Source organism: Nycticebus coucang, chromosome 2, assembly GCF_027406575.1.
Source record: "Nycticebus coucang isolate mNycCou1 chromosome 2, mNycCou1.pri, whole genome shotgun sequence".
Lineage (NCBI taxonomy): Eukaryota > Metazoa > Chordata > Mammalia > Primates > Lorisidae > Nycticebus > Nycticebus coucang.
Genome location: NC_069781.1, coordinates 27,641,273 through 27,653,373, shown reverse-complemented (window position 1 = coordinate 27,653,373; position 12,101 = coordinate 27,641,273). Strand labels below are relative to the sequence as shown.

Genomic DNA, 12,101 nt, shown 5'->3' with positions numbered 1-12,101 from the left:
AATCCCATCTCAGGGTGGGCAAGGGACTTGAAGAGAAACTTCTCTAAAGAAGACAGACGCACAATCTACAAACACATGAAAAAAAGCTCATCATCCTTAATCATCAGAGAAATGCAAATCAAAACTACTTTAAGATATCATCTAACCCCAGTAAGGGTAACCCGCATAACAAAATCCCAAAACCAGAGATGTTGGTGTGGATGTGGAGAAAAGGGTACACTTCTACACTGCTGGTGGGAATGCACACTAATACGTTCCTTCTGGAAGGATGTTTGGAGAATACTTAGAGACCTAAAAATAGACCTGCCATTCGATCCTATAATTAGTTTACTAAGTTTATACCCAGAAGACCAAAAATCACAATATAACAAAGACATCTGTACCAGAATGTTTATTGCAGCCCAATTCATAATTGCTAAGTCATGGAAGAAGCCCAAGTGCCCATCGACCCACGAATGGACTAGCAAATTGTGGTACGTGTATACCATGGAATATTACGCAGCTTTAAAGAAATATGGAGACTTTACCTCTTTCGTGTTTACATGGATGGAGTTGGAACATATTCTTCTAAGCAAAATATCTCAGGAATGGAAGAAAAAGTATCCAATGTACTCAGCTCTACTATGAAGCTAAATTATAGCTTTCACATGAAGACTATAACCCAACTATAGCACAAGACTATGAAGAAAAGGCCAAGGAAGGGGAAGGGAGGGGGGTGGTTAGGATGGAGGGAGGGCAATGGGTGGGGCCACACCTACCGTGCATCTTAGAATGGGTACAGGTGAAACTTACTAAGGGTAGAATATGTCTACATACAATAACTAAGAAAATGCCATGAAGGCTACTTTGAATAGTTTGATGAGAATATTTCAGATTATATATGAAACCAGCACATTGTACCCCTTGATTGCACTAATGTACACAGCTATGATTTAACAATAAAAAATCCCCAATAACTGCTAACTCTTACTGAGAGTGCCAGGGACTTTTACACATATTACTTCTAATCCTTTCAAAAATGAGCATTAACCTCTTCTATTTTACAGATGATGAAACCAAAGATGAGATTAAGTAAATTGGCCAAATCTCATGCCGAGAATGGCTGAATTAAAACTCAGGTTTGCTAACTCCACACCTGGTGTATTCTCCATCATTATATAAGCAGGACAGAGAAAGATTAAAGAGATGATGGAAAGAGAGGTTACTTCTGGGAAACATCTTTAAACAAATGTCAAGGACAAAGATTTTTGAAAAAAATTCTTGATTTTCATTAGAGTATTAAAAAACAAGAACTGAATCTTATTAATTACATATAAGAAGAATCACAATAAAATTCTCACACTGGAGTAAATTTCTAGGTAGTCCAAGGAGCAGGCACCTATATAATTTGGAGGTAATGACACTCATACTTAACGACTCTGGATGTGAATGGGCGAGACTAGATCATCTTGAGGGAAAAAGGAAGATGTGAGTAAAACTTCATAGAGAGGGAATCTGATATATGGGAAAGCACCTTAGGTGTATTCAAATATCAGTACTAAAATTAAACATTAACCTGAGAGACAAGCTTTCTTCCCCATCACCCAAGTAACTGCTTCACTTTTTGTTAGGTTTAGAAATGTATATTTGATTCCAAGATATGCTGACATGGGGCCAGTTGGTGGGCAACACTTACATCCCAATAGGAATATTTGTCCCTTTTGGCTCAGGCTCCCATAACTATAGATCTTCAATGATTGTCAGGATTTCTGTCTTATTTTATTCATTGCTCCCAAAGCATAAGAAGTTAATCTGGAGAGAGAGAGAGCAAGATGGTTTGCCAATGTCTTCACTGATTATCAGAGTGGGGCTGCCCTGACGAGAGGGGGTGGGGAAGAAAGGTGGACAGGGGGGATCTGTGATAAGGCTGGAAAATACAGTCTCAGTGAGAGGTGAAAGATGATCAGTCCTTCCTAAAGCCACCCTAAGGGGTAGGTGGCATTGATCTGACCCTTTTTCTCAGGGTGACCATACTTTGGGAAGCTCAAGCTGAACTCGTGTGGTCACTACTAATAAATGCAGGGGCTTCTAAGTGAGATGGTTCCCAGGCACAGCGATGAGAAACACATTTGGAATTCCCAGAGTTCATCTTCTCCAGACTATGTGAGACCTTATCAGAAGATAATAAAAACAAGCTCACCCACACCCAATAGTCCACAGATATTGCCAATGTGTCCCATCTGCTAGTCTCGATGTTTCAAGATTCTCCATTTGCAGGGGCAGATCAGAAGTCCTGTTGGACCTCCCCAAGGGGTGGGCATCCAGGCTTTATTGCAATATCATCAGAGTGGGGCTGCCCTGACCAGGGCATCTTCAGCCATGAGCAATCTAGCGTGGGCAAAAACTTTTTTGAAGGGCAAGACCATATTACCACTCTGAAGTTCATCACCCACAGTTCCTGCTTTGGGTTAGTCCAGTTCTTGCTCATAGCTAGAGGCTCAAGTTATGTCTCTGCCTGCTCCGTTCTTTGCTGAGGACACGGATGGCCCCAAGGCTGAGACATCCGGCTAGGTAGTGAGCTTCAGGCTGGGCCATATAAGCCCAGGTTCCGGGCAGCTTGGGAGATCCTGGGAGTTTTCCTCTGAGGAAATGGATAGTGAGCTGGTTTGCCAGACCTGTGTGGGTGCTTTATGGAGGGAGGATGCGGAATGCTGAATTTTAAGCCAGACTCCACTGCCTTTGTTTGGGTGTTTCCCGCTTGGCACTGAAGCTGGGCTGCCTCTAAGATTGGGGTTCCATGCTGAGTTATCCAATTGTTTTCAGACAGGTGCTCCTGTCCTTCCAGAGGGAGCCTTTGGTCAGACTCCACGAGCTTGCCCCTGTGCTTCTCCTGATGATTGGTTCCCTGGGGGATGGCGTGGACCAAACGATGCATCTCTAGGTGTGTGTGCCATGGAGACTTGAGTGCCTCCAGATGGTGTCGGTCATCCTCCTCTACCAGCTCCTCTGCCTCAGAAGCTGCCTCCTCCTGGGACTGCGAGTGCCTTTCCTCTCTGTTAATCCAAATAGCACTGACCATGGGGTGGGTAGGAGCAGGCATGTTCCCTCCTGAGAAGAGAAGGCACAAGCAGGTCTCACTGGAAGGGACACGGGCACCTCTCATTCAGGAAGTCTCAGAAGGAAGGTCATACCCAGAGTGTCAGGTGCCCAGTACTGCACATATGTGTGTATCTGGACGCACACATAGTTCCACATGCACACTCACATGCACACACTCTCTCCCATACACACACACACAATTATTAATTTATTCAACAATGAATGTATTTATTGAGCACTTGATATGTGCCAGGCATTATTTACCCATTTTATTATTATTATTATTATTTGGAGACAAAGTCTCACTTTGTCACTCTTGGTAGAGTGCTTTGGCATCATAGCTCACAGCAACCTCAATCTCTTGGGCTCAAGCAATTCTCTTGCTTCAGCCTCCCAAGTAGCTGGGACTATAGGCCCCGGCCACAATGCCCAGCTATTTTTAGAGATGAGGTCTCACTCTGGCTCAGGCTGGTCTCAAACCTGTGCGCTCAGTCAGTCTACCTACCTTGGCCTCCCAGAGTGCTAGGATTACAGGCGTGAGCCACTGCACCTGGCCATCTATTTGTCAGTCACCCTCAGTAGAGTGCTGTGGCGTCACAGCTCACAGCAACCTCAAACTTGGGCTCAAGCGATCCTCTTTCTCAGCCTCCTAAGTAGTTGGACTACAGGTGCCCACCACAACACCCAGCTATTTTTAGAGACAGGGTCTTTCTCTTGCTCAGACTGCTCTCAAACTCCTGAGCTCAAGCACTATACCATGCCCAGCCTATTAGTCTAAGTCTCAGGAATGCAGCAGTGGTCACTGAGACACAACTACCCCTTCACAGATGTGTCATAGTGGGAATAGAAAGACAATAAGTAAATGAGTATATTATAATAAAATTTCAGGTGGTAGCCAATGCTATAGAGGTTAGTTACTTACTCAGTCACTCAGCAAACACATATTAACTTACACCTGTCAAATAGAAACACTCCAGCACGATAGAGGATCAAAAACTGAAGTGATAGCATGGATAAAGAAGTGAGGGAATGAACTCTGGGGGGAGGGTTTGCTAACACTGGAGACCAAAAGAAGACCAAGGGGTGAGGGCACACACACTCACATGCTATGGATTCGCCCCGCTTGCCCAGCCAGGGTGTCGGAAGTCTGCCCTGAGAGAGCCCATGCTGAGAGCTCCTTGCTCGAACCTGCTGTACCTTACCACATGGCAATGACGGGAAGGGTGCATCGAGTTACCAAGTGCAGGAGAAAGGCCAGCACAGGGCGCAGTGAGGCCTGTGGGGCACACTGGATTTGAGATGTCTTTGGCTCGTGCCCATTAAGAAGTCACATCTGTGATTCTGATTCTCAAGTGTGTTAACTATGGCATTTTCATTTGATAGGTTTAAGTTAGTATGTATCTGCTGAGTGACTGAGTAAATAACTACCCTTGAGGCTGGGGCAGAGCTTTAGGAATCCTTCAGGTTATGCCTTGCGGAGATGGGTGCTATTCGGCTACGCCAGTTAAGTTCCAATGGATCCCACTGGCTGGCTGATCCCTTTTGGGGCCTCTTCCCTCCTTCCTGGCCTGTTGGAGGATGAAGGGCTGGGATTTAACACTACTTCTTTCTGAGCCAGGTGCCCACCCCCACCAATGAAATCTGCGTTCTCAAAGGGAGGCGGCTTCTCCCTGTGGGCAGGGGGCTTCTGAGTCTGATCACAGCTCAGCTTTGTGGCTACTGTTGGAGGCTAAATGAGCCTGGAGTGGCTCCTGTGTCCTTCAGCCCTGGGCTTTGGGCTTTTTCTGGCCCAGCCAGACCCCAGGTGTTGGCAATGCCACGTCCTCTTTCTCCAGAGCCAGTTTCTCTGGTTTGAGGCAGAGCTCCTGGCATCCCACCTGGCCTCACAGCAGGGCCAGCCTGACTGGTCTGGCAAGAGCGAGCATGGAGCAGAGACCGGGAGCAGAGCTGGCAGCCAGAGGCCTGGCGGAGGCCCTGGCTTGCTTGGCAGGAGGTACGGCTGGGAGAGCTGCGCTGGACAGGACTCCCTGAGCTCGGTGCCTGGTCCTCCCACAGCCTGCCCCCCTCCTGCCCAGCCCTACCTTTCGGGAGCACCACGAGGTGGGCCTGGGCCCTCTGCTGCCTCCTCAGGCCTTCATACTGGGCTCGCAGCAGCTGGATACTGACAGGGGGCCCTTCCCCTGGGGCCTGTGTCCTGGAGCCCTCAGCCATGAAGCGAGACCCCAGCTGCCCGAAGTGGGGCAGGGCAGGGCAGGGGCAGGACGAGCCTTTCATCCGGATCCGGGAGGAAAGCAAACACCTCGGGCAGGCTGGCGGGCAGGCGGGGCAGGGTAGCGGGGAGGTGAGAGAAGAAAGGAGGGTGGAAAGGGGGAGCCCCGATGAGGAGGGAGGGGAGAGACAAGGCGGGGGAAAGAAGAGAGGAGGAGAAGGAGAGAGCAGGAGACAAGGACGTGGGAGAAGCGAAGGTGGGGGATGGGAGTGGGCAGGGGTGAACAGGGTGAGAGAAGAGAGTGTGGGGGAAGGGGGTACAGGGGGATGTGGGGAAGGGAAGACTGGGGGGAGGGACAGGGCTGAAGAGAAAGGCAGTTACAGTAGCTCAGAGTCCTTCTGGGAGCCAAGGATGTGTTTTATTCCAGGGCCTTTCCGGGCTTGATCCTAATGTCTAGAATCCATTTCCAAGACCATGGTGAAGTCTCCCATTTCCCGGCAGAGCTAGAACTGGGGCTGGGGAATGGCAAGCTGCTCAGCTCACACATGTGGGACTGGAACGTGGCACTCAGGGGCAAACCTGCCCGTTCAGTTTGCAGTTGCTCAGAGCAACACACTCAGCAGCTTCAGGAAGCTCCTGCCTCTGATGTACACCCTACCCCCACCCCACCCCCACCCCATCCCTGCCCTTGCCGTCTCCTGGGGCAACCCAGTAGCAAAGGTCTCCCCAGGATCTCTGCTCAGCACTCAATGCACACCCCAAGTGCAAGCCCAGCCCCAAAGTGGGCTGTGGGGACAGAGCCCCAGGGAGCTCTGGCCTCTAGCCAACCCCACCCCTTTGACATTTGATGCAGCCTCTATGGTCTCAGCATTTCCCAACCAAGTGGCAAAGTGGTGTTGACCTCAGCCACAGCTAGGCACACCTCACCCTCTGCCTGCCAGCCCCATCATTTCCAAATCCCTTTCAAGTGCCAGACCTTCTCTCCACTGTGCCAGCTCTGACCTATCGTTGCTCCAGTGGTCCGCTAAGTCTTTTCCTACCTTCTATCACAGAGCTTACAGAGGCAGTGGGACGCTGAGTGGAGGCTGAACCGAGGAGATGTTCTGGAGGTTAAGCAGACAAGAGCCAGTTATTGGATGTTGAGGAGGGGCAGGGGTCTGGAATGAAGACCTTTACTGGGTAGTGTATTAGTTTGCTAGGCTGCCATAACAAAAGACCACAGACTGAGTGTCTCTAACAACATGGATTGTCTTACAGCTCTGGAGGTTAGAAGCCCAAGGTCAAGGTGTCGGCAGGCTTGGTTCCTTCTGGGGGCACCCAGAGGGTATCTGTTCCATGCCTTGCACCCAGCTTCTGGTGGTTTTCTGGCAACCTTTGGTATTCCTTGGCTTGTAAAAAAAAAAATCACCAGATCTCTTCACATAATGTTCTCTCTCTGTGTGCGTCTCTGTGTCCAAATTTCCTATTTTTATGAGGATACCAATTATATTGGATCACAGCCCAATCTAGTGACCTCATCTTAATTTTACTAATTACACCTGCAATGACTGTATATCCAAATAAGTTCACATTCTGTGGTATGGGGATTAGGGCTTCAACATATTAACTTGGGGGTGAGCATGGGCACAGTTGAACCCAGACCAGGTGGAGGGATGACAAGTCCATTCACAGAGGTGTGCACAGAGAGGAGCAGATGAAGGGGAGAAAGAGGAGGAGGGATTTGCTTTCGATATTCCATTTGAGGTGCCTATGGCCTTTGAGTCATTAGGAGGGAGTGAGGAGCTTGCTAGGGAGATGTGAGCTGGAAATGCAGATGTCATTATTTGTGAAAATGATACAGTTCATCACTGGAGAAGTTTGACCATTAGATAATCAGAAATACACAGAGTTGAGAGATAGCCCCAAATGGCTTTTACTCTTTGCTTTTCCGTGAACAGTGGGCAGTAGAGAGACCTTCTCTTTACTCTCCTACAATCCATCTTCTATCTGTGTGTCCTGGGTCTAACTCCTTCCTCTTGGCCTCTGCTTCACTATTGAGGGACGTGGGGGTAAATGGAGGCTGGGTGGAGCTTCTGTAAGACTACTCCTTGACATAACCCTTGTGCTATTACTTTTTTTCAAGTCATTTTCTTTTCCTTACCTCATCAAGACTTCCCCAGTTATTCTGGCTTGAGTTGAGAAGGGCTTCACCGCTGTAATGGGTATGCGCTCTTGGAGTCCAGTTACGCTGGAGGACATGCTGACCTCATCTTGTGGGAATGGAAGGCTTCAGCTCCTCCCTGTCAGCTCCCGTCTTACAACTGGATGGAATTTTCAATTCAAGAAAGAATCTCAAAAGACAAAACTCTGGGAAGATCAATATTTAAGGACCAGAAAGTAGTTGAATAGGCTGTGTTGAAAACTGAAAAATTACAGTCAAAATGATAGGAGAAAAAAAAAAAATACAAAGAGAGGCATTCCAGACAGGAAAGAAGGAGAGATACCAGGTGGCCAAAATGGGGAGGACAGAATCTCATCTCCCCACCTCCCTTACATGTAGAGGAATGGACACCATGCTTATGAGGACAGTTACTGATTCTTACCACATTAAAAGGAAACGCTGAGAACAGGACAGTCTCCTGGCAAGCCTAGAGACATTTTGTGACTTAGGGGCAATCCCCCAAGTAACTCAGTTTTCCGGAATGAGATAAGATTGACCACTCGAGGGAGGGAGATTGGTGGGATTTCACCCACGGTGCATCTTACAAGGGTATATGTGAAATTTAGTAAATGTGGAATGTAAATGTCTTAACACAATAACTAAGAAAATGCCAGGAAGGCTATGTTAACCAGTGTGATGAAAATGTGTCAAACGGTCTATGAAACTAGTATATGGTGCCCCATGATCACATTAATGTACACAGCTATGATTTAATAAAAAAAAAAAAGATCGGTCACTCGTTAGTAAGCAGGTGTTAAACATTGATGCTTGGTGCTTCTTCATGGGGCTTGTGGGGAAAGAACATGTGAGGTAAGAGCGCGTGGCGGAGGGGGCTCTGGGCTACCCTGCACTTAAGGTTAGCCCACCTCCTGCAAGCTTGAACTTCTAATCCGTGTCACGCCTGGTTCCTTCGTGAGGCGATCCAGACCAGGGCCGTAGGGGTTGCAACACTTACAGAATAGCATCTGGGCAGTTTTTGCTGAAGACTGGTTATCAGTCTGGCTACACATTGAAAACACCACTGCATGAGCACCTCCCTGCATGTTCAATTAGTCTGGGGTGCTACCTGGGGACTGGTATATTTTTCAAGTTCTCACTGCTCTAGAGAGCCATTTGCCCTGTTTTCTGAGTCCTAGGGTCTCTCACTAAGACACAGGTGGTGAGAAATCACCAAAGTTTCTTTGTACCAGTTTTATCAGCAGGTCTCCCTGTCATGAGTTGAAGGTAAGAGCGACCCACACTAGTCCAGCTGTACCTGCCATAAAATCAGAATCGATTTCTATTATATTTTGGCTTTTGTATCATCAGCCTTCTTCTTTTGTTGGTATTAACAGTTTTTGTCTTCTCTGTGTGTGCATATTTGAGGTATTTCAATGGGCAAGTAGGTAGAGGCTCTACCTGCTAGTTGCATGCCTTTCAGGAGCATGGGAACTTATCCATCTTTTAGTTCATACATTTTCTCTCTTTCTTATACAACTCAAATCTTTCATCCATTTGGAATAGGTTTTAGAGTGTTAGGTATAAGCCAAGGATCTAGGTATCTTCTCCCCAAATAATTGCCCAATCATGTCAATACCACTTATTAAATAAACTTTCCTTTGCTTATGATTTGTGATAACAGTGTTAAGAAAAACTGGCAACTGCATCTCATCCTAGGGAGTCTTCAGAAATAAATAAAAAACATGAGTCAGGAGCCTTTCCTGGGTTGCTGCCACCAGCGGTGACCTTTATTATGCAGGAAGGTCGTGGACAGGAGCAGGAAGCCAGCTGCAGTGTTGCTCTGGGGTCAAGATTCTGGAGTAGGGTTGAGAGGCACTATTATTTGAGGAATATTTGCTTTTTCTATATGTATATAGACGGTACTGAACATGAAAAGGTAACGTTTGTCGTTGAGGGACGAGCCAGGTCTTAATCTAATTGGTCAGCTCATTAAAGGAGCCACCGCACCCACAGCTCTCACTGAAGATTATGGTAAAAGAAATCAGACTAGAGGATTCAGGTGGACTCCTGTGCAGGGGATTGCAGCTGTTCTTTGAGACTCAGGTGGCAGCAGATAGCACTTACCACTGGCACACTACTCCGGAGGGCATGACTCCGACTGGAGTCCCCAGAACACAAAGGCTGGAGAGTGGTGGGCAGAAAGGCAGAGACTTGGAGGAGGAAGCCCTTGGAAGGGGTGATTGGAGCGCCAAAGGCTGAGATGCAGGGTATACAGTGGCATACAGTTGAGACAGGCCACACGTGGTCAATCTTTTTCTGCAGGAGGACCTCAGTTTGGGGTTCTTTTTCTATTTTTTTAGTAGAGATAGGGGTCTTGCTATGTCGCCTAGGCTTAATCTCAAACTCTTGGCCTCAAGCAATCCTCATACTTGGCCTCCCATAGTGCTGGGATTATAGGGGTGAACCATCACATCTCAGCCAATTTGGGGCTCTTTCCACTGGAGACTCCAAGAAAGCTTAAGTTGTCATGATTTTTAGCTTTTCCTCTCCTCTACAATAATTTTATTCTGAGGTCATCCACCCCTATTGCCTGGTAGGGTAGCCTTAGAGGAACCAAGAGGGCAAGATGGCGAGGAAGGGAAGAGCTTCGTGTGCTCACTTCTCTCTGGTTCCAGGGAAAAGGGGGCCTCGTTCTATGGAGCAGGCTGTGACTTGAGGGGCGCATGTCACGACCAGCAGTGTCTCCAGGAGAGCTAGGTGTGATTAGGACAGACTTAGGATGTACAGAAGGGCGTCAAGACACATAAACTCATGAAAAAAGCCTTACAGGCGGGGTGTCTGGGGGAGGTGCAGAGCAGTCCAGATCACTAAGGGACTCGGCATTTTTCACGCATCCTGTGTGCACGTCGGCTGTGTTTTCCGCTGGTTCTGAGTCTCCCCAGCCTCTCACACGCACTATATTGCCAAAATGTCGCTTTCTAGCAAGCTGACTCTGGACAAGCTGGATGTGAAGGGGAAGCGGGTCGTTATGAGAGTGGACTTCAACGTTCCCTTGAAGAACAAGCAGATAACGAACAACCAGAGGATCAAAGCTGCAGTCCCAAGCATCAAATTCTGCTTGGACAGTGGAGCCAAGTCAATTGTACATATGAGCCATCTGGGCCGGCCTAACGGTGTCCCCATGCCTGACAAGTATTCCTTAGAGCCAGTTGCTGTAGAACTCAAATCTTTGCTGAGCAAGGATGTTCTGTTCTCAAAGGACTGTGTAGGTTCAGAGGTGGAGAAAGCCTGTGCCAACCCAGCTGCTGGGTCGGTCATCCTGCTAGATAACCTCCGCTTTCATGTGGAGGAAGAAGGGAAGGGAAAAGATGCTTCTGGGAACAAGGTTCAAGCTGAGCCAGCCAAAATAGAAGCTTTTTGAGCTTCACTTTCCAAGCTAGGGGATATCTATGTCAATGATGCTTTTGGCACTGCTCACCCAGCCCACAACTCCATGGTAGGAGTTAATCTGCCAGAGAAGGCTGGTGGTTTTTTGATGAAGAAGGAACTGAACTACTTTGCCAAGGCCTTGGAGAGCCCAGAGTGACCCTTCCTGGCCATCTTGGGTGGAGCTAAAGTTGCAGACAAGATCCAGCTCATCAATAATACGCTGGACAAAGTCAATGAAATGATTATTGGTGGTGGAATGGCTTTTACCTTCCTTAAAGTGCTCAACAACATGGAGATTGGCACTTCTCTGTTTGATGAAGAAGGAGCCAAGATTGTCAAAGATCTAATGTCCAAAGCTGAGAAAAACGGTGTGAAAATCACCTTGCCCGTTGACTTTGTCACTGCTGACAAGTTTGATGAGAATGCCATGACTGGCCAAGCCACTGTGGATTCTGGCATACCTGATGGCTGGATGGGCTTGGACTGTGGTCCTGAGAGCAGCAAGAAGTATGCTGAAGCCGTCTCTTGGGCTAAGCAGATTGTGTGGAATGGATCTGTAGGGGTATTTGAATGGGAAGCTTTTGCCAGGGGAAACATAGCCCTCATGGATGAGGTCGTGAAAGCCACTTCTAGAGGCTGCATCACCATCATAGGTGTCTCCATCACCACTTGCTGTGCCAAATGGAACATGGAGGATAAAGTCAGCCATGTGAGCACTGGGGGTGGTGCCAGTTTAGATCTACTGGAAGGTAAAGTCCTTCCTGGGGTGGACGCCCTCAGCAATATTTAGTACTTTCCTGCCTTTTGGTTCCTGTGCATAGCCGCTAAGTCAACTTAGTGTTTTCTGCATCTCTACTTGGGATTGGCTGAAACCGCCTTCATGTCAAGATTTAGTTATTGTCCAAGAGATGCAGTGCCAGAAACTTAAAAACAGTTGCACAGGGCGGCACCTGTGGCTCAAAGGAGTAGGGCGCCAGTCCCATATGCCGGAGGTGGCGGGTTCAAACCCAGCTCCGGCCAAAAACCACACACACACACACACAAATAAATAAATAAATAAAATAAAATCTATAAAACAAACAAACAAAAAAACCCCAGTGGCACAGCATCTCAACTCATCTTTACTGTACCCAGGATTTGCCTATATTTTCAAGATCCTGTTTGAATTTCTTAGCGACTAAACCATTGTGCCAATATTTGTATTTGGCTTGTTAAAAGAGAGTTGTGTTAGTTAGCTTAGTTCTC

General features: G+C 47.6%; 1 protein-coding gene and 1 pseudogene across 2 annotated transcripts; one reads left to right on the top strand and one right to left on the bottom strand.

Moving 5' to 3' along the window:
* Window positions 1-405: 405 nt before the first annotated feature.
* On the bottom strand, window positions 406-5,809 carry C2H9orf152 (chromosome 2 C9orf152 homolog). The gene is made up of 2 exons (XM_053581744.1): window positions 5,160-5,809; window positions 406-3,087 (listed from the first exon to the last, which is right to left on the bottom strand). The coding sequence occupies exons 1-2, from the start codon at window positions 5,350-5,352 to the stop codon at window positions 2,561-2,563; spliced, it is 720 nt and encodes a 239-aa protein (XP_053437719.1). The 5' UTR covers window positions 5,353-5,809; the 3' UTR covers window positions 406-2,560.
* A 4,495-nt stretch (window positions 5,810-10,304) lies between these two features.
* On the top strand, window positions 10,305-11,793 carry LOC128568451 (phosphoglycerate kinase 1-like; annotated as a pseudogene). Its single transcript, XR_008375165.1, has one exon. The product of XR_008375165.1 is annotated as a phosphoglycerate kinase 1-like (transcript).
* Window positions 11,794-12,101: the final 308 nt, after the last annotated feature.